The sequence below is a fragment of the Talpa occidentalis genome, unplaced genomic scaffold (assembly GCF_014898055.3).
Source record: "Talpa occidentalis isolate TD23 unplaced genomic scaffold, MPIMG_talOcc4v2.1 talOcc4.9, whole genome shotgun sequence".
In the NCBI taxonomy this organism is placed as follows: Eukaryota; Metazoa; Chordata; class Mammalia; order Eulipotyphla; family Talpidae; genus Talpa; species Talpa occidentalis.
The window spans coordinates 75,497,814-75,520,587 of record NW_023605305.1 but is presented as its reverse complement, the minus strand read 5'-3'; the positions used below and the strand labels follow the sequence as shown (position 1 = coordinate 75,520,587).

At 46.3% G+C, this 22,774-nt stretch overlaps 1 protein-coding gene across 1 annotated transcript; it reads left to right on the top strand.

Annotated features, from left to right (window-relative positions):
• Nucleotides 1-489: 489 nt before the first annotated feature.
• LOC119236835 (CD48 antigen-like) lies at nucleotides 490-17,548 on the top strand. Its single transcript, XM_037500790.2, has 5 exons — nucleotides 490-562; nucleotides 5,856-6,224; nucleotides 13,568-13,864; nucleotides 15,649-15,782; nucleotides 16,328-17,548. The coding sequence occupies exons 1-5, from the start codon at nucleotides 490-492 to the stop codon at nucleotides 16,340-16,342; spliced, it is 888 nt and encodes a 295-aa protein (XP_037356687.1). The 3' UTR covers nucleotides 16,343-17,548.
• The last annotated feature ends 5,226 nt before the right edge of the window (nucleotides 17,549-22,774 follow it).

Genomic DNA, 22,774 nt, shown 5'->3' with positions numbered 1-22,774 from the left:
CTGAGAGCTGAAGTTTACAGAAATTTGAAAGGATATTTGAGTCATTAGATGGACTAGGGGCTGCGGACAGCATCAGAGTGCCCAGCTCCACATTTCTGTGTGCCTGATTCTGCCTGACCACAGACTGGCCAGGAAAGCAGATAAGGGTTGCAGAGGGTGTAGCGGAGGGGTTGGGGTGTGCGGTCACCAAGCTGGTTTGATGCAGGGAGGGGGCTTTTCCAGCATGGCCAGGCATGCCACCCAGGGGTGGGGTGTTTGCTCATTTATCCTACAGTCATTGACTGAGGTCCTGCTGCAGGTACTGGGGTGGTAGGAAGGATCTGAATGGCTTGTCCACAAGAGGAGCTGTCATCCCAGAACTAACATTTCAGCCACAGCCCTGGGGTGGGGAGAGACGAGGAGGATCATGTGAGTGAGCGTTTCCTCTGCTTTCTTCTCTGCCTTTTAGATGTGTCCTCTGTAGCTGAATAGATGGACAGACAGCCTGGGATGGGGCCCTGCCCAGAAGACCCCCAACTCTGCCGGGTCTCCTGGGCCTTGGGACTCGCCAGCCTCCTCCTCAGTGAGTGGCCTGGGGCCGAGGATGTGGGGAGGGAGGCACAGGGGCAGCTTTTGTTTCCCTCTGATGTTGGTGTCTGATGTCTTTGGTGAAAAAAAGACAAAACAAGTCTGTTTTGTTTTTAGCAAATCAGCACATCTGGTTTATTATTTATTTATTTTTTTAAAAAAGATTTATTTATTCACCAGAGACAGAGTGGGGAGCAGAACAGGCAGGCTGACTGGAATACACTCCTGAGGGGAGCAGTGGGCGAATCAGGAGAGGTCTGCTGAGCCATGTGGGTAGCTCCCTGGTGGAGATCGAACTTGTGCTGTAGTGGCTGCTGATAGCTTCATAGACTGTGTCTTAACTCCTTATGCCACCAGGGAGGCCCTACATCTGGTTTAGATCCCTGGGTGACTGAAAGGACGAGGTGGCCTTTTGGCTGTGGGTTGGCTGGGCCCTTTGCCCGGACAGCCTGGGCTGTGTCCGGGGAACAGTCATCAGGAGGTGAGGCCACTTCGCTGAGATACCAGGGAAGCAGGGGGCCTGGAGCTGCATGGGGAGGGGATGAAGCAAAGAATTTTGCTCCAGGGGTTGAGTGGCTGGAAAAGGGCCCTGCCTGGGACTCAGACAGGACCGAGGAGCCTGTGAGGTTGTGGAGAAGGAACGGGGGCTTAGGAAACAGTCTGAGCTGGGGGAAGCTCCCTGGTCGGGGGTCTTGGGCTGCTCCTTGGATAGGAGTGTGATGTGGCTCCCACCCGCGGAGGGATCAGCCCCAAGATGATCATTCACAGCAGCAGAGTCTTTGAAATCTCAGGTTTAATGACATGAATTCTGCACCCCAGGACAGTGTTTGAATTCATCATTAGAAGTTAAGAAATATTTGTTTTGCGGCAAGTGAATCCGTTAGGGGGGCTGCCTTTCATCCTGCTTGAGACTGACTCTCTCTCCATCCCCAAATGTTGCTCAGGTCTGGACACCACCCCAAATCCAAAACACTGTTGTAGGAAATCCTGGTAGCAGGGGGGTGCATCAGTTTGGGATGAGCAAGCTGTGGAGTATCGTGTTATGTGATGACATGGAGACTAGAAGCAGGCCCTGTTGTCCGCATGGGATTTCGGTTCCCAGAGGTCACACCATGGATTGTGCAAGGGCAGAAATCCTAACTTTTAAAAGGAACAGCAGTGTTCGCAGTTAAAGTGTTTTCTGGACACACATGCCACAACAGCCTGGAGAAAATGTGGAAGACATAGATTGCTATCAGGGGAGGGAAAAGAGAACGGGGAAGTAGAGAGCCCAGGAGGTGGGTGGGTGGGGGGTTTAGCAAAAAGGGAACTGAAATGTCCTGGGGAAGGTCGGATGTCACATTTCTGACTTCACCCAGGATGACGCTTGTGTCTGGTGAAATTCAGTGAATACAATGAGAAAATATAAGATCTAGAGAAAGATTTGAAAACTTCTATTGCTACATATATTTGTTTTAATACCCCAACCAGTGTATGAACTTGCAGAGAGCTATATAAAAATGTAAAGGCTTGGAGAGCATTTATAAACAAGACCTCTTGAATGAACAATGAGTTTTCAAGTCATCACGAGCATTTTAATCAATGAAGTTATGTAAGAGTGAAATGTAGATTTCTCTTGTTCTTCTAGTTTATTTATAAAGGGAAGGGCATTGAACTGAATAAAATTGAATATAATTTTTTGTAATTGTTCTGGGCTTGTTTGGGGTTGAGAGATTTTGAAAGGCGGGGGAAAGAGAATGAGAAAACATTTGTGACAGGGAGGAAGTATGGGAGGAACAAAATTTTATGGTGATTTTTGAATATTAAATTTTATGTTATTGATATGAATTTTTAGTCTGTCTTTTTTCCCCCCCGCACAGCCTCCCTGGCATTATCTCCTTGGGGAGTCCCCTTCTGGAGGACAGAGCCCTGCTGCTCCTTCTCTGTCTCCTCCATTTCCTCACAGCTGCTTCTCCCCCTCCAGTTCTGAGAATCCTCCAAGTTCTGGGGATCCTCCCTGCAGCCTGAGGCTGAGCCCCTCTCCCTGGTCCCTGTTACGGGAAGGGGCCGTCTGGCGGAGCTGCTGTTTGGCCTCAGCTGTCAGGAGTCTCTGCTCTGCTCACCCCACTGAGCCCTGCTCCCCTTTCCCAGGAGGGGGCCCTGGAGGGTGACTCAGGGTGTGCTGAGCTCCTGGGGGTCAGACACTGTGCTGGAGGAGGAGCCCTGGGGCAGGGGAGGGGGAGCTGAGGGGCAGCCCCTGCAGGGGAGAGGCTGGGCTGAGGGAGGAAACTGTTCCAGGGTGCTCTGCCCTATGCACCAAGACGGGCTCACCCCTGGGGCACCTCCTCCTCTGTGAAAGGTGGGACTGGGTGGGTCCCCTGAGTCCCCCCAGCTGTGACATTCTGGGGTTTGGTGTCTCCACCAGAAAAGACCCTCCTGGGGCTACTTCATGTCTCTGCTTTGTCTCTTGATCCTGCTTGTCCTATTCCCGTGTTCCAATAGAATGGACACTGGGGAAACTGTGTGCCCATGGTCACCTCCTCAGCCCTCCCAGGAGGGAGGAAACTCCTCTTCAAGCCCCCCAGCCTGGCCTCTGCTTTCTTGTCTCTGCTCCTGAGCATGGCCTGGGCTGAACATGGGGGGATGCAGCAGTGCTTACTTAGGGAGGAGGCACCCTTAGACCTTAGACTTGCATCAATACCCTAATCCACATAATAGGTTTGATGAACACAGAATACTTTCAAAATCACAAAACAACCCATTAGAGAAAGAGGAAAGTGCCCACACCAAGCACAGTCCACAGTATAACATTTTTTCAAACCAGTTTGTGATAAGATGCAACTGCCCTCCCCCCATCTTCACCACTCCCAGCAACACAGCTGTGCTCTTGTGCCCGGTGACCTGGGGGTGACGGTGCAGTGGACGCCAGTGGTCCCCGCACAGCCATGTGTGACCTTTCCAGCTCAGGCCTGGTAAACAGGAAGTGGTGTCTGACTCCCTAAGGCCACCTATGGCATTGAGGTGTCTGCCTCCTTGGGGCCCATTCTAGTCCCCAGGGGGAGAACCTGGTGGACAGGAGGAAGAATCACTCTGACCTGGGGCGTCTGTCTGATCCAGGTGTGCTGGGACGTGATGGTTATTACTCTCATTGTGATTCAGGCCTTGAGGGTCTGGGGACTCCCAGGGGGCTGTTTTATCCGTTCTTGTCTTTCACAAGGAAAGAATTCAACGTTGAGACCAAAGTTACAGAAAAGCAAGAGATATTGATAAATGAAAGTAAGGACAGGATCGCTCTCTGAGCAGAGAGAGGCCTGAGTGGGTGGCCACTGAGGTAGCGAGAAGGAGGTGCTTATATGGGGGTAATGGGCAAGGAGTGGGGGTTTGGCCACTGGGTGTCTCAGCGTTGTTTGTTTCTCACTGATTGGCTGTGGCCCGTTGGGCCTCCTAGGCTATGAGGCCACTGAGTTTGCCCTATTAACCTGGCCTGCCTTCCAGAGCCAGCTTCGGTTGCTGGTTTAGCCTTGGGTTATTATGTTGGTGTTAGGAGCATGTCATTCTTACTGGGCTGGTGGGGTGCCCTGGCTCCCAATGATTGTTCTCCAATTAGCTTGATAAATGGGTTTGAGGTACCTGGGCTTGGAGGGGGGGGTGCCTCATGGTTCCCACTGATTGTTCCTTATTTATATTGATAAATGGGCTCAGGGTCCCCTGATCCTAACTGACTCCCTGTTCCCATCTCCTAACCTCCTCACTCAAAAGCAGCTCACATGCAGGGAAGAATTATGGAACAATGAGCCCAAAGTTCAAACTTTTTTATCCCCACAATAGTTCTGTGAGTCAGCACTGTTATTCTATCCACTCCAGAGGTGAGGCAGCTGAAGGCAGGCAGGGTAGGTAACTGCTCATTTTCAGAGTCTGAAGCTAGAGATCTGGACACAACTCAAGTCTCACTGACTAATTTCCAGCTTTGACCTCTAAGTCTCTAGCTCACCTCATCTAACATCTGAGTAGATTTCCAGTGGAGCAAAGATTTAAACATGAACAGTGAAACTATATATGTTCTAGAAGCAAAATAGAGGGAATGAAGAACACACTTTGAAGTGGGACTGAAAGACATGAGGAACTGTGGGTTCCATGGGGTGCAGCTACATGGTATAGAGCCCCACCTCATGTGACGGGACCCTCTCCCTCTCATGGACATGTTGTGTGGGATATGAACTTGCTTGTTCTGAGACCCTCAGGGATTGTTGATTGTTACAGCACAGCCTCACCCATTCTGACTCCTGCATGCACAGAGGAGTAGAAAGGACATCAATCTTCATTAATATTTAGTCTCTATTGCTGTGTGACCAGTAACCCCCAAATCTAGTGCCTTAAACAACTCCATGCACATGGACTGTTGATGTTGGGTCAGAACCAGTGGTGGATTAGTTGGTCCTCTGGCTCAGGGTCTCTCAGAAATCAAGGTCTTCACTTGGCTGCACTTAGCTCCAGGGTCAAGTGGGAGGATCTGCTTCCAAGCTCACTGCTGTGCTTGCTGGCAGGATGCAGCTCCTGTGGCTGTTGGAATGGGGCCCCTGTCCCTCCCTGGCTGCTGACTGGAGGTCAGCAGCATCTCCACAGTAGTAGGAGAGAGGAAGGGGAGGGAGGAAGGAGGGAGAGTGCATGAAGAAGGCAGATTCACAGACTTATTTATCTAGAATTGCTCAGTGACTTCCCCTCAACTTACTGTATTCTATTCCTTAGGAGTCACTAGGTACCCCCACTCTGGGGAGGAGTGACACAAGGGTTAGAACAAGAGCACAGGGACCTTTGTGGCCCCATTAGAGGCCCCTCTAACAGTTAGGCACTTGGCATTAACCTGAATGTATGGCTGGTGCTCTTTTCCATGATCTAATTTAAATTACACAATATTGCTTGGCAGGTAAGGGAACTTAAGTTTGTGTGATTTGTGCAAATTTATCTTTCTTAGAACCAGGGCTCAATCCCAGAAATGCATCAAAATAATTGCACTAGATGTCTTCTGATAATCAAGGAGAATATTGCGTGAATTTCACTAAAAATATGGGTGATTCCCTTCTCAGTTATTCTTGAAATGAAAATAACACTCAGGCGGCCTCCCTGGTGGCACAAGGGGTTAAGCACAGCACTGTGAACAGTACTGCCTGTTCTGTTCCCCACTCTGCCTCGGGTGAATCCTCTTACCACCCTGCACCTCTGAGCTGTACCCCAGTTTTTGTATGCATAAATAAATAAAATTAAAAAAAAAAAGAATATAATCCTCAGGGTTCCTCTTTCCACTGCCTTAGGCTCCTGCAGTCCTGGAGCCCAGAGTTCTGCTGTGAAAGACCCTGGAGCCTACCTTCCTCTGAAGGGGATCCGAGGAGGTTCTGTCTTGTTTCACCTGAGCAAGTTCCGGGCAGCTGAGCTGGAGCAGACGGAGTGGGGCGTTGGTCCTGAGTCAGACTTCAGAGTCTTCCTGCGAGTCCATCGTGGGAAAGAAGATGCTCCTACCTGGGTCAGCCTCCGGGACAAGTATGAGCAGAGGGTCCACGTGCCCAGCATGGCGTCCCTGAGGATGGAGAACCTGACCCGTGAGGACAGTGGGCGGTACTGGGCTCGAGCTCAGTTAACAGGAGGCAGAGGAAGTGCCCAAGGTTTCCAGCTCACTGTCTATGGTGCGTGACCCCCACCCCCATGCACGACTGACCTCCTTCCTGTCCCTAGGGGTGTCACATGGGCCCCATTTTGCAGGATTCTTTCTAAATACCAGGCTTCAGGCTCTGTTTTCTATTTTGGAATCAGGATTTGTTCACCAGAGATGGAGCATCTCAGTGTTTTGGGAGGGGAAAATGGAAATTTGGGGAAATGGATATTTTGCAAAAGCATATAGTTTTCTTTTTAAGGTTGGAATTTATTTTTGTTTTAGTTTTCTCCTGCTTTTTTGTGAAAAGACTGTGAACCCTCATCCCTTCTTCCTGTCCCTAGGAGTGACACATGGGCCCCATTTTGCAGGATTCTATCAGGCTCTATTTTTGCCTTTGTAATCAGGGTTTCTTACCAGAAATGGAGAGTACAGCTAAGACTCACACCAGGGTGAAAATCATCTCCATTTTTTTGGAAAGGAAATTGGAAATTTGGGGAGTGAATATTTTGCAATGACATCGATTTTTATGGGACTAAGTTTACTTTGAGTGCTAGTTTTCTCTTGTTTTTGTTACAAAAAACCCACAAAATTTGTGGATTAAATCACCACATATTTATTGTCTTTTCTGGATCACAAGTGAGAACAGTGTCTAGAGGTTGAAAGTCAAGGTGCTCCACTCTGGAAGCTCCAGCGGAGATCCCATTCTTTCCTTCCTCCTCCTCGAGGTACCTGCATTCTAGGCTCCATCCTTAATGGTGAATTTGGTGGGTGCTGTCCTCACACTGCATCCCTTTGACTTCATGTTCTTCCACTTTCAAGGATCTTTTAACTTTACATTGTGATACATTGTCCTTCCAGATAATTGGGAATAATTTCTCTATATATTGATACTAAAATTGCTTTATTTTAGTAACAACAGATAAGGGCCTTATAGATGTTTTCACATTTTCATCATTATAAATTAACATCTGTAGACAGTACATTATTTTCCCCACTACAAGTCTCATTGTATCCTTCACCACACAATTGACCTTTTGTACCTGATTTACTCATTCTTCTTTCCTATTCCTTTCTGGTAACACTAATAAGCTTTTACAGTCTAAACATTTATATTTGTTTAGTTTAGTTCACTCATTTGTTTTGTTTCTTTATGAACCACATATGACTGAAATCCTAGGGCATTTGTCTTTCTGTATCTGACTTGTTTCGTTAAGCATCATACCCTCCAGGTGCATCCATGCTGTTTTTAATGGCAGGATTTCATCTTTTATATAGCTGAGTAGTATTCTTGCCAGAGTCCTAGCTCCGACCGGGGCCGGGTTTCTGTAAGGACGAGTGGGTGCTAGGCGAAGTGGAGGGATGAAGGGAGGGGGAATGAGGTAGATGAGGCAGTGAGGAGACACCGACACTTGATCAGGGTGCAAGTATCTCCTACTGAGGGTCTCAGCAGGCCTTTATTTATACATCAGAAATTCTTTATGTGATCATTACATCATGCAATCATGTGATTGTACTTTTACATTGTTTCAGAAATTATTAATGATCATTAACAGTGCACAGTACTTTTTCTAATTTTCCTAGTCTATGATTAACTTGGTTGCTTGGTTACATTAACATGGCTACATGTTTTCCTAGGTGATATATGTTATTCAGAAAATAGAAACAGGTGCTATGCACAACGTGATTCATGCAGTCAAGCTAGGTAACTAAAACAAGGCTAAGCAGGCATTGTAAAATCGAGGGAGGCCTTCTATTTCCTATATAGAACCAGGGGGTCCCTGTGTCATGGGAACAGTATGTGGTGTGTTTCTCGAGGACCATTTCGCCTCCTGGGGCAACTCAGGGCCTTCTCTAGTGGGGACTTTTACCGGGCTCAGTTCCATCAGTTCTATCAAGCGTGGTTTGTTAGAAAACTCAATGTTACTCATGGTAACTGAATTACAAATTGGAGGACATGGAGAATTATTGGAAACCGTTTCATGATCAATCATGTTGGAAGGTACATTTTTTCAAACTAGTGAGGTGTGCATTACCGAAACTGGCATTGATGCCAACACACATTGTGTTATTCTGAAGCTTATAGAAAATTTCCATGAATTCAATAACTGCCACAAACAAATGAAAGGAAGTAGCAGGAGCCAACTATGGAGCCTTCTGATTTTTCAGAAATCTTCCCCATGCCTGGACCTTTGTCAGATGGCATGAGTAGCATGGCCTGCGCCATATTCCCTCATGTATATATTACCACAACTTCTTTATCCCATCACTTGTCCATGGGCACTTAGGTTGTTTTCAACTCTTGGCTATTGTAATAATGCTGCAATTAATATAGAGGTGCACACATCTCTTTGAATTAGTGTTTTTGCATTCTTTGGGTAAATGTGCAGAAGAGAAATAATTTGTCATATGAAATTTCCATTTTTAATATTTTAATAATACTCTATATGGCCTTCCATAATGGCTGCACCAGTTTACCTACTAACCAGCAGTGTATGTGGGTTCCCGTTTCTCCACATCTTTCCCAATTATCTGTTACTTCTTCTTTCTCTTTTCTTAGTGTAAAAAATATTTAGAATTATCCAGTTTAGGGCCTCCCCGGTGGCGCAGCGGTTGAGCGCTGGGTTGCGAAGCTGCCCGCGGCCTCTGCTACGCCGGTTCGATCCCCGGCTGCTCCCCAGCCACAGGAGGAGGGTCCCACATGGCGCGCAGACCTCTCCTGCCACCCACTGCTCCCCTCAGCAGTGTACTTCAGTCCTTCTGCCTGCTCTGCTCCCCGCTCTGGCTCTGGTGAATTCTCTCACCCTCCCGCGCTTCTGACTGTACCCAGTGCATGTATAAAACAAGCAAGCAAACAAACAAACAAATAAATAAATAAAAACATGCCTCTATTAAAAAAAAAAAAAGAAATAGAATTATCCAGTTTAATCATTTAGAATGATCCTAATTTTGTTGGTAACATCCAAAGTAGCACATCGTCAGAGGCTGGTAAAACATTCACCTTCTAGCTAAAAAGAAACTTTTCTGAAGAGGAAATGCAAACGGCCAACAGACATATGAAAAAATGTTCAACATCACTTGTAATCAGGGAAATGCAAATCAAAACTACCCTGAGATACCATCTTACACCAGTGAGAATGGCACATATTAAAAAAACTAGCAACAACAAATGTTGGCGAGGTTGTGGAGAAAAAGGAACTCTTCTACACTGCTGGTGGGAGTGCAAACTGGTCCAACCACTATGGAGAGCTGTGTGGAGATTTCTGGACCTGCTAAAGATAGAGCTTCCATATGATCCAGCAATTCCACTCCTAGGTATTTACCCAAAGGACACAGAAACATCAATTCCAAAGAGCACCTGCACCCCTATGTTTATAGCAGCACTATTTACAATAGCTAAGCTTTGGAAACAACCCAAATGCCCAAAAATAGATGACTGGATCAAGAAGATGTGGTACCTATATACCATGGAATATTACTCAGCATTCAAAAAAGATAAACACATGCAATTTGCAGCAACATGGATGGCGCTGGAAGGGATCATGCTCAGTGAAATAAGCCAGAAAGAAAAAGAAAAATACCGGATGGTCTCACTCATAGCAGGAATCTAGAAAACTTAAATAAGGGACCAGGAAAATGAATAACTATAAGAAAGTGAAAATCAAAATCAACAAAAAACTATGAACCAGAGACACTTTTTGGGGGCTGGGGGGTGGGAGGGGTGGGATGGGGGTCAGAATGGGGGGGTTGCAATTGTATGGGGGAATATAAAAATAAAATTTATTAAAAAAAAAAACATTCACCTTCTTTCCATCAGGTCTGATCAGGGTGTTGACCTTGGCCATATCAATGTCATAGAGCATCTTCACAAGCGATCTAGTGCTTGTTGCCTTGACATTCTCCATGAACACAAGTGCTTCTCTCTTCTTCATGGCTGACTCTGGGGGCAGGAGAAACTTGACACTGGCAGAGTGCTCACTCTTGTCTCCTGGGGTCACTCTTCCAAGGATATTTGGGTGGCCTTTGGAACCCCAGTGTCTTGGGCCTCTGGAAGATGGATGATGTGGGGATCTTCTTTTTCCTGTGTCTGTGGATGCCTTTCAACACTGCTTTGTTGAAAGCTTTTGCTTTGCCTTTGGCTTTGGAAGGAATAGGACTTTCTTCTTTTCTTTTGGCACTACCTTGTGAAGAGGAGATTCTTCTCTTGAATAATTGCCATTTTCAGAGGCTTGAGGTTTGATCTAATTCTTGTTTTGATTTGCATTTCCCTAAATGTAGAGGTGGGGCCTCCCTGGTGGCGCAGCAGTTGAGCGCCGGGCTGCGAATCTGCCCGCATCCTCTGCAGCGCCAGTTCGATCCCCGGCCACCAGCGAGGGTCCCACATGGCGCGGCAGACCTCTCCTGCCTCGCCCGCTGCTCCCCTCAGCAGTGTATTTCATCAGTCTACCTGTTCTGTTCCCCGCTCTGGCTCTGGTGAATTCTCTCACCCTCCCGCACTTCTGATTGTACCCAGTGCTTGTAAAAATAAAAAAAATAAATCTTTAAAAAATATATATAAATAAATGTAGAGGTGAAGACCATATTGTCTTGTGCCTGTTTGTCATTTCTATGTTTTCTTAGGAGAAATGTCTATTCAGATCCTCTGTACATTTTTAAAATGTGGTTCTTTTTATTTTTGATGAGTTTTGAAATTTCTTTATTTTGGATACAAATCTCTTGTCAAATATATGATTTGCAAATATCTCCTAGGACTTAGTAGGATTCTTTTTTGTTTTGAAGATAATTTCTTTCACTATCGAGGAAGTTTTTAGTTTCATGCAGTCCTATTCATTTAATTTTTCATTTAATTTCCCCTGTTGTTGGACCAGAATTTCTAAGGTAATATCAAGGAGCATATTGTCTATGTTTGCTTCTTTGTATTTACTGTTTTACATCTTAAATCTAAGACTTCAATTCACTTTGAATTCCTTCCTGTGTGTGGTGTTTGGTAGAGCTCTAGTTTCTTTCTTTTGCATGTGTCCAGTATTCCCACTTCACTTATTGAAGCGACTTTCCTTTCTTTTTTTTTATGTTCTTGGCTCCTTTATCATCAATTAGTTGTCCTATCTCTGTGGGTTTATTATTTATTTATTTATTTATTTATTGCACTTTCTAATTTATTTTGTTTTATTTATTTTATTTTTATTTTTATATTATTTTTTATTTTACATCATGTTTATTTTTATTTTTATTTTTTAAAAAGATTTATTTATTTATGGAGTACAAGCCGGGGATTGAACTGGTGCTGCAGAAGCTCTGGGCAGCTTCGCAGCCCAGTGCTCAACAGCTTGTGCCACTGGGGAAGCCCACATCATGTTTATTTTTAAACAATATTTGCTTCCCCCATCCCCTCAGGTGTAGTCCCCATAGAGTTTCCTTCCCCAGTGCACCCGTGCACCATCACCTCAGTCCCCTGTGCTCCTCCATCCCTCCCTCTGATCCCTCTCCCTCCTCCTCCCCTGCAGTATATATATCAGTGTAAAAAAATAATAACAGTACAAAACACAACATATCTGTGTGGGTTTATTTCTGGACTCTCAATTCTGTTCCATTGACCTGTGTGACTATTTTTAGCCCAAAACTATGCAGTTCTGATCATTATCTCTTGTAGTCTAGCTTGAAGCCAAAGGATGCGTTACTTTCATTTTTTGGTGTGTTTGTTTTGGGTATTTGTGATCTTTTGTAGTTCCACAAGTTTCAGGATTTTTGTTCTATTTTGGAGAAGAATGCCATGGGGTTCTAATTGGATTGTGTTATATCTGTATGCTGCCATTTCAATGATGCTAATTCTAATCCATAAGCAAGGAATGTTTTTCTACTTCTTGGCATCTTCTTCTACTTCTTTCAACAATGTTTTATAATTTTCGGTGTATAGATCTTTCATCTCCTTTGTTAAAGTGGCTCCTAGTTGTTTAATTCTTTTTGATGCAATTAAATGAGATTGTTTTCCTGATTCCTATTTCTCTTAGTTTGTTATTTTCATGCAGAAACAAAGAGAATTTTTTATACTAATTTTGTTGTTTGCCACTGTACTGTTTTCATTTGTTACCTATAATGTTTATTTACTTCTTTGGAATTTTCTATGTTCATAACATAGAGGTTGTGAGGTTGAACAAAATAAGTGTCTGAAGGCTCCGTCTTGGTGACATCACTCTTTGCATCTCTCTATTATAAAGTCAAGTCTTTAGCGCCTTAATCTAAAGCACTGTTTTAATTTCTTTCATTATAGCTAAAGATTTTCACAGCTTCTCAGAATGTGAGATGCAAGTGCCTTTGTCCCCCAGCCCTTTCCTCTCACTCAGCACCTGCTGGGCCGGCCACACTCCGAGTCTCCATAACTCCAGCCCTAAAGCCTCTATAGATGCAGGAGAAAGATTGACTGCATCACTTTCTAAGAAATGTATTTAGCCAACACTTTCCCTCTCCAATAGCTCCTCTCTTCAGAGAAATGCCTGGCAGGGAGAGAATGGCTTCTGCAACATCAGTTCTTGTAGTGATTCTAATGATCCACTTGTCAATCTCTCTTACCATCCTGTGTGAACCACAAGTTCAGTGTCATGTTCTAACCACATTTGCAATTGTCATTCCTAGTTGCTACCACCATGGCCCCCCAAAATGTGTCTGCTTTGGGGATCATAGGGTTTTTTTGTGGTCACCTATTTCTGCTTGTTGTTCTTCTCCACCACGGACTGTGCAAGCTGGCTTCATCTGGGCAGCCTGAGAATGTGCTTCTTATATTTTCCTTTCTAGGAAAGACCCAATTTCTTAAATAATGAATTTGTTCCAGTGGGGTCCAGACTTTATTTTTTTATGGGAGAATTTTGTCTTTTCCATCTGGTCAAGTGTCACAGAGCTTACCTTACTGAACACTTCCCTTTATTGCTTGGAATACATTTAACTCTGGGTAAATTACATTTTATTGAAAAATGGTCTTACATTCTAGGGGCCTCCCTCTTGGTGCAGGTGTTAAAGACAAAGCGCTATCAAGCTATTGCCAGCCACTGCGGCGCGAGTTCAATCCCCAGCCAGGGAGCTACCCACATGGCACAGGAGACCTCTCCTATCTTGCCTGCTGCTCCCTCCCCTCAGCAGTGTATTTCAGCAGATCTGCCAGTTCTGTTCCCCACTCTGACTCTGGTGAATCCTCTCACCCTCCCCCCACCTCTGGCCTGTACCCCAGCTCTTGTATGCATAAATAAACAAATCTTTAAAAAAAAATGGTCTCACATTCTAGACAGGGACGATGTGGAGATTTGAATAAGATAATGGATGAGAACGTGGCAACTACAATGTTCCCCACTCACTGAGGCTCCATTCCTTTGTTCCCTCCTTCCCCAGAGCCTGTGCCCCTTCCCCAGATCCTGATTGAGTCACTGTCCATCGCACCAGGCTGGTGTAACGTCACCCTGGAGTGCAGGACCCCGGGGGACGGAGAGAACCTGAGTGTGACCTGGGAGAGCCAGGGCCTCCTCGGGGGTCTAGAGAGAAGGACCCCATCAGGACCAGCCCCCAGCTCCTGGACCCTGGCTGTGAAACTGCCCCTGAGCCAGCCCCATGCCAACCTCACCTGTGTGGTCAGCAACCCGGCGGACCAGAAGACTCACACCAAAGCCCTTGGGGATGTGTGTGCCCCTGGTGAGTGTGACCTGCCTTGGGGAGGGTGCTCTCAGGGCTCAGGGAGCATGGGGGTGGGGTGTGGTGTGTGGGTTCTGGGCTTTTCTCCAGTCCTGTCTATTAGCAGCACCTCCCACTGGCCACCCCATACAGGAGCCTGGGTGGGGCACAGGCACCTTGGCACATCCTTTAAATGTCTCACACCCAACATCCTTCTCCTCACCCCTTGGTCTAGGGCAGTAGCACCCCGGTCCCTTTCCCTTGCGTTCTTACCCATAGAGAAGCCTTTTGGAGAGGACGTTGGGTTGTTCGTTGGCCTGTGCTGTCTGTGGGAGTCTGACCTCTCGGTGCCCTGGAAGGTCAGGATTCACAGGGCGCGCCTCTGCCCAGGGCTCCGGTCTCACCTGCACCCGTCCCCGCGATCTGCTTGCTTTGAGTCCCAGATGTGTATCTTTTACAAATTGTACTATTTTTTGTGGAGGTGACATTGGCTCACAGTGCTGCTTATGATTCAGATGTGCAGGCGAACCCCTCTTCAGACGTGTGTTCCCACACCACACTCAGCACCGGGACCCCCATCCTCCGCTTCAGTGCAGGCCCCCGCTTGTGCCCCTGCCTGGTATTGCCCTCGCCCACCGGCAGCCCCAGTTCTACAGTCAGATTTCCAGGGTTCATTTGGTTTAGTTTTGTGTTTCCTGTGCTTTGCTTCTCTGTGTTCGGAACGAGTGGATGCGTCTCTGCTGTGAGCTGTGGACCCGACGCCTCCTCAACCCTATTCCCTCCTCCCCCATTTTCTGGTCACTGTCCCTGAAGGGCCCCTCAGGCTTGCCTGGAGCGGGGTGGGGGTTGTCACAGAGACCCCTGGTTACAAGGGCCCTGCCCTTAGTTTAATGCTCTGCATTGGTGTCTTGAAATTTCTAATAAGCCTGGGAAGGGCTCTGCGGCCTGCTCTGCACAGGGCCTCCTGCTGTCCAGGCCTGCCACAGACACGGCCCCTGCAGGCTGGAGCTGTCCGTGGTCACCCGCACTCAGGGGTAGTGTTGTTTATGGGCTCCTCTTCTTCACTGTCTGGACACCTTGTGGACAGGTCCTGTCTTGTTCATTGAACCCCTGTGCCAAGCACAGTTCCTGGCAGTAAGTGCGCAGCCAGCGTCTCATGAGTGAATGACTGACCCGGGGCCCCGGGTGCTGCCTCCCCATCACCGTCCTCATGGCTGTGGAGGGGCCTGCGGTGTCTGCGTCACAGCCTGCCCCATGCCACCCAGGAATGGGAGATGGAGTTCACTGTCAGCAGGACCCTCAAGATCCTATGAAAAGGGCCTCCTGCCCCCTCTGATCCTGATCGCCTGCTGCTCTCTGTTCTGTCTCTCTTGATTCAATGGTGGGGGGCCACGGTCTTTTCCTGAACATGGTGCTCCTCCTTCCTGGATGCCCTGTTTGCCCTCCCTGAGTTTCTTGGAAACTCCTATTTCTCCCTCAAGACTGTTGACCCATCCCCTCCTCTAGGAGGCCCTCCTTGAAGATATCGACCTCTGCACTGTGTCCCTCTGGCTGGTGACTTTGGCCTTTCTCAGACTTCCCCATGGTGATGAGCTCCAGGGCACGGCCACATGTTAATTTAGCATCCCTGGCACCAGGCAGGGCTGGGGAAATGGTCGATAAAGGAAGCTGCTATGCTCCTTCCTGGTCACTTCTGAACCAGGTCCCTCACCCTCTCTACCTGCTCTCCCCGTGTGCTCTTGGCAATGGGAATCTCGGGATCTCTCTGTCCTTCACATCTTTCTGTCCTTCCTTTACTCTCTGAGTGAGGGAAGCAGGTTCACAAGGATCAAGTGCTTCCCTGCGATGCATCATCCGGGCGGTCTTGGTTGTGCTGCTCCTCCTGGGCTCTGGCCTGTGCCTCTGGAAGACACACTGGAACACGGAGAAGATGGAGCCGGTAAGAGGCAGGCGGGTCTCCTCCTCTCAGCTTAGATGCCTCTTGTCCCTGACATTGGGGTCCCTTTCTCCTGCACTTTTCTGCTCAGGGAATGTCCCTTAAGAGAGGCTTGTTGATGGCCATGACCTCAGGACCCATGGCAGGGGGGAGGGTGCGGGATCCCAAGGCCCAGATCAAGCTCCTCTCTGACCTGGCTCAGGTGCAGTCACAGGAACCAGTGGGGACCGCGAGATGGCATCCACTGTGCAGAGCTGAGCCAGGAGGTGCTGGGATGTGCCAGGAAGGAGGGGGAAGCCATCAGCTTGAGGATCTCAATTCCCCGTATCTGGGTGTGGGCTTGTCATACCCAGTCTTGTGCTGTTTCTGGCCCTACTGCCTCTTTAAGTCTGTCTAGACTCTCAATGCTATTAAGAAAATTTTGGGGCCCAGCATAGTGATGTCTCCCTTGGGAGTTCACACGGGGGAAAATCACAGCAGTGCTTCATGTGGCTCCCTCTGGGCCTCCCCATCAGTTGTTCCAGGAACCCTCTCTCTTGCATCCCCAGGCTACTAGTGAATAACACACGGGAGAAAAATGGAGTCTAAATACTGTCCACAGTGAGGGCCACGTCCTGGTCCCCAGGCCACACCATGAAGATAAGACATTGGAATCTGCCTGCCTTTCTCCACTGCCAGCATGGAACCTGGCCATCCTCCACCCCTGAAGGGGAGGGCACTTCCACTCTACTCTGATCCCCATTCCCACAGACGCCCACCCCTTCCAACTCTGACCAGCTCCTGCTGCTTCTGGTCTGTGTTCCTCTGACCTGTGACCTCAGCTCAGCAAAGAATGTAACTGGACTCCTGGAATCTATAATAGAAACTATTCTTTTTCTACTTCTTAGAAGGCCCCCTCAAAAATGTTATATTCTTCATCTTACAGGGCAAGTAACCATTGTCCCCAAAATAATAGGTGGCAAAACAAAGCCTTAAATCCAGCACTGGGGGATTCTCTACAAGGTCCCTGAAGACCTTGGAATCCTGGAGTGTTCACGGAACGCCCTCCATTTTTTCCTCTCCCAATGAGCCTGTCTCCGATTCAGGTGCCCACCTTGGGCTGGCTCATTGGTGAAGAAGTAGTGATGGTTTGAAGAAGATTCACCTAAAGGGACAATGTGGCCTTGGTGGATGGGGAGCTGTGGAATGAAGAACCTGTGTTTTGGTCAGATAGACATTCAGAGAGAAGATGCTTCTCCTTCTGTGGTTCCTTCCCATCCATGTAAGGGTTTTGCTGTCTGCATCCTCAAACTGACTCCCCCTTCCATACAATTCGAATCAGTTCAATAATCTTACATCAGTTTTCCATTTAGACTATCAACAATACTGTGAGGCACAAATCCCTATTGTATGGGTAGGAAAATAACATCTAGAATTGTTAAATACACCCCCACTTGTTGGAGCCCCCTAAGGCATGCAGCGCTGAGACAAGGAAGACATCAAGGTCATGGCTGTAAAGATCCGGATGTTCTTTCTGGTGTCTGTGAAACTATGTCCTGGGGACAAACTAAATCAGAAAAAGAAATAGAATAGCCTGATTGCACAGAACCTTGGTGGTGAGTATGTGCCCGGACAAGGCCAAATGCTAAAAGAATGCTTCATTGTCTAGTAACTAACCTGGGGGAGGGGGCTGCTTGTATCAATAAAAACGAGTTGCACCGGGCACTCAGGACGCTTGAGCATGAATGTGAACCCTTGCATCCCCTGGGTCCTGCTTCTCTTAAGCTCTGTTTGTGTCTGTCACTTCTTGATAATTTCTCAGCGCAATCGGATTCCTCTCTCAACCCTGTTCACCGGAGTTGGACTCCAGTACCCACCCCCAAGTTTTCTCAAATGCAAGTGATGGAAGCATGATTTGGATCCACAGATGAAGACAATTTCACTAATTTGACTCCTTCTCCCTCATCCCAGATTCCCAGGCAGTCACCATCTTTCACTGGGCTTACCCTCATCATACTTTTGCATCCCATCCTCCTCTCATTCTTTCATTTCTATTGTTCACCTGCAGCCCCAACATTTTTACATTTCTACCAGCAATGTATGAAGATTTCCTTATATAACCCTAGTTATTTTTTATTGTAGCCATCCTAGCTCATGTGAAATGTATCTCATTGTGCCATTGAATTGCATTTCCTAAGATATTAAAGATGTTGAAGACATTTTCATGAGCATAATGTCCATCTTGTTACCCTCTTTGGAGACATAGTTTTCCATGATTCTCTCCCATCATGCATTGCTGCAACCACTCCATCATCCAGGTCACTGGGTCTCCATGATGTTGAATCCTATAAACGTTCTCAACCTCATCCTCCTTGATCTCTCACAGCAGTGCCATCCTGCCTGAAGCCTGTCTTCACCTGCAGCACAACTCACCATTCTTCCCTCCTACTCGGTGGGAGCTCCCTTGTTGCCTTTATTGGTTTCTTTCTCATCTTCCTAACTTCTGGCTTTGGATTATCTCAGGGTGTGGACCAGCTCCCTCCCTTCACCATCTGGACTCATTCTCTGTCTGATGCTATGGCCACACACAAATCCCCAGGCTCTGTGACTACATGACACACATGACAAAAGGGATTTGCAGATGTGATGGAAGCAAAGGACTTTCAGATGGTAGCTTATCCTGCATTGTTTGTGTGCACACATTTTAATTGCATGATTCACAAAAATGGAAGCAGAAGAGGCAGGCAAGTAAGTCAGAGAGATTTAAGGTGAAGACTTAACGTGCCATGGCTCTGAAGATGGAGTATGAGAAAGCCTTATGGTGGCCTCTAGAAGCTGGGAAGGTTCTCAGTTAATAATCAATAAGACAACAAGATCCCCAGCCCTAGAGTCGCCAAGACTGAATCAGGCAACAGCCAGAATGAGCAGAACATGGATTCTCCCCTTGAGCCTCCAGGCAAGGTCACAGCCTGAGGATACTGAGGATATAACCAGGTTGTGATCTTTAGACCTTTTAGATATTTAATCTGTGTTGTAGTTAAGCACTAAGTTTACAGGGATTTCTTATGGCAGCGATAGAAAACCAGTACAGATGTTGTATTATCTCATGGTTAAAAATTTTGTATATTCCCAATTCTCCAGCTTGGATCCCTCCTCTGGACTCCACATTGTAAACATCCAACTGTTCACCTGATCTCGACCCTTGCGTGTATAACAGGCATTTCCAGCTTGACTCGGCTGAGTTTAAACTATTTTATCACACTTCTCATGCCATTTATTGGGCCCCATGTTGTTCTGCCATCTTTGACCTCATTGATTTTTCTCATACCCTACACTCTTTTATCAAATACTTTTACCTTTTCAATCAGCATTTATATCTGGACACACCCCCCCCCCCCGGAATTTGCAACAGCAATTAGTTAATGAACTTGTCCGAACTCTTATAACTAAGGAGTAGCAGAACTGGCATTCAACCTTGGAATTCTGAAGCCCCTGTTCTCGACTACTAAATTATATTGGTTGAATCAATTGTAATCCACTCTCATGTAGGATACCATTTAGGTAATCAAAAAGAGGAAGATTATATATTTGAATGGAAAGACATCCATGAAATGTTAATTGGCTTATAGCTAATATTATCTTTGTACTATAACTATATGGAAATGAAGGAAATGTTAAGGGAACTCAATTTGGTACATAACTAGCTTCCAAGATGATAAACTTCTGGTTGACATATATTTGGCTTAATTAGTCCCCTGATCATCACTGATCTACTCACTACAGTGTTCAAAAACTTTAATTCATGATTTTTTAAAAAAGATTTATTTATTTATGCATACAAGAACTGGGGTGTAAGCCAGAGGTGTGTGTGGGAGGGTGAGAGGATTCACCAGAGTGGGGAGCAGAACAGGCAGATCTACTGAAATATACTGCTGAGGGGAGGCAGGAGAGGTCTGCTGCGCCTTGTGCGTTGCTCCCTGGCCACCCCAGGATCGAACTCGAACTCGTGCTGCATTGGCTGTGATAACTTGATAGCACACTGTCTTTAACCCCTACGTCACCAGGGAGGCCCTAATTCGTGATCTTTTGTCTGTTTTATAGAAAATGTGATTATACAGTAAAAGGAACAAACTCCAAAAGGTAACTGCTATAAATTGCTCACATACCAACTTCTACATGAACACAATAAGGAAATGATTGTACACTATCTGAGATGTGTGAGGTGCTTTTGAAAAACACAAAAGTAGGCAGAGTGAAGAGGACTGGGAATTCTGGGCATGGGAGGGTGTCAGGTCAGCGCGGCAGGTAGGCCTCAAGAGAAGGTGACATTCTCAGAGTGGGTGTGAGAGTCAGTCATGCTCACGTCTACAAATGTTTTAGGAACAGATGAACTGAGTCTTGGACAGGCTGTTGTAGGGAATCAGAAAGAACCAGCACTGCACCTATTTAATGCAGCTTGTTTACAGTCAATGCAAAATCCAGTCTAAAGGAAAGTGCAGGGAAGGGAAATAAACACTCAATCTCATTTGTGAGCCTTGATATAACAATCTTTTAAAAAGATTTATTTATGCATACAAGAACTGGAGTGTAGGCCAGAGGTGTGTGTGTGTGAGAGAGGGTTCACCAGAGACAGAGTGGAGAGCAAAACAGGCGGATTGACTGAAATACACTGCTGAGAGGAGCAGCGGGGGAGACAGGAGAGGTCTGCTGTGCCATGTGGGTTTCTCCCTGGCTGGGCATGGAACTTGCTGGTGATAGCTTGATAACACTAAGACTTCAACCCTTGTGCCACCAGGGAGGCTCCTGATATAACAGTTTTAAACCATATACTAGAAGCCAAATGTAGCAGTTTCAGAAAAGATGACCCAAAACTTATCCTTGGAATGAAAGGATGTTTTAATGTTGGATAAATCTATTGATGCACCTCACCACTTCATCAGCTACATGAGAATATCCACATTATTCCAACAGTTCTGGAAAAAGAATTCAATAAAATCAGTTTCCATTTATGATAAAAACTCATAGGAACCAGAAATAAAAGATGTAGTATTAGTGGAAGTGTCAGTGGAGGATGGTGAGCTACTTCTGGGATTTTACTTGAAGGAACTGGCCTGCCTTCTGGCCTCTACCTCCTCCTGCTGGTTGTGTGAAGACATGACAGGCAGGGCTCAAACTACCCTTTGGACCTCAGCCTGAGACAGAAAAATCCAGGATTCAGATCATGACTTCTAACACCCGGGCTTCAGTGAATGTTGCTAAGTTCTGTGAAAATAATATTTACTCTCTGAAAGATGACCTTTACTGCTACTGACTTGCTTAATTAATCATTTTAACCCTATAACAATATTAAAATGGGCTTCTCTGTTTTCTGAAAGGAAAACAGAGCATCCACTAGAATAATATCACAGTTCCTCCTTTTGCTACATTCATAGTGCATAAAGAAACTCATGACTTCACTAGGGATTCTTACTCCAACAGAGTTTGAGGGTCTCATTTTATCTATATGAAAACAACACTATAATGAATATGTGATTAGAAACATAATATATAAATGCTCTGAAAAACTTAATTGTATGAGAGTTCTTGTCAGGAGCTCTTTGGGATGAGGAGTAGGAAATGTTCTTTGAGATGTGTGTGCTTGAGCTGAGAGAAAGGGTGAATAAAATTATTTGGGGAAGTGGGAGCAAGAAGAGCTTTCCAGGGGGAGGAAACAATATGTGCAAAGGCCCTGTGGTGGGAGAAAACATGATATATTTGAAACTGAAAAATGGCCACTGTGACTGTAATCAGGGAGCTTGAGAGAGGACAGGGAGGAGCACGGGTTGGGACAGCGGAGCCTATGGTGCTGTCAGGCTTCTTAAAGGTGCAGCTTGGAGGCCCTGACAAGTGAGGACGTGATGACGTGTGCTTCTGACAATGATCACTGTGGCTTCAGTGCAGAACATCATAAGAGGAGGACAAGAATATGTGGAAACCCAAACTGGTTGTTGCTAATGAGAAGATGGTGCTTCAGATGTTTATATTTGTTGAGGACACAGCTGAAGCACAGGGCTCTCTCCCCACCCCCAGCCGGACTCTCCCTTCCAGGCAGAAGGGGGACACTGCATTTCTTATCCTGCCCCAGGGGACCTGTTGCTAAGGCTTAGATCCAGGTGAGTGTGGTCAAGAGGTGGAGGAGGGGGGGGGTCTTGGCTATATCTGCCAAATCCCACCTTGTGGGAGGGAGGCTGTAGCTTGAGCAAAGCTGGATGGCTCAGGACATGGCTACACCATTATTAACAATAATGTGTTAATAATGTGTTATTGGGTTTCTAAGAACATCGATAGATGTAATATGCATAAAAATAATACCATAAACATGGGGAAAGAGACTAGAGCTGTATAGAGCAACATTTCTTTCTTTTTTTTTTTAAAAGATTTATTTATTTATTTATACAAGCACTGGATACAGTCAGAAGTGCGGGAGGGTGAGGGAATTCACCAGAGCCAGAACGGGGAGCAGAACAGGCAGACTGACGAAATACACTGCTGAGGGGAGCAGTAGGCGAGACAGGAGAGGTCTGCGTGCCATGTGGGACCCTCGCCGGTGGCCGGGAATCGAACTGGCGCTGCAGAGGCTGCGGGGAGCTTCACAGCCCAGTGCTCAACCACTGGGCCACCAGGGGAGGCCCAAGAGCAACATTTCTATATATTACTGGCACTAGCTAGTAAAAATCTGAAGTTGATGCTGATATTTATGGTAAACTGTGGAGCAGCTAATAAAAAATAACAAAAATATGGTGTAAACATCATTGGTGAATCTAATACAGTGTTATACTAGATAATATTCACTGAATGCAAAGAAGCAGTGGGGGGGGGGAGAGAAACAAAAAGACATGAGACATGCATAACACATGGTGAAATGGCATCTGTAAAACAAAATCTACCAATAATAACATTGAATATGAATTAACTAAGTAACCCAATCAAAAGGCAGAGATTGTCACGCTAGATTCTCAATTGCGCATGAACATTTT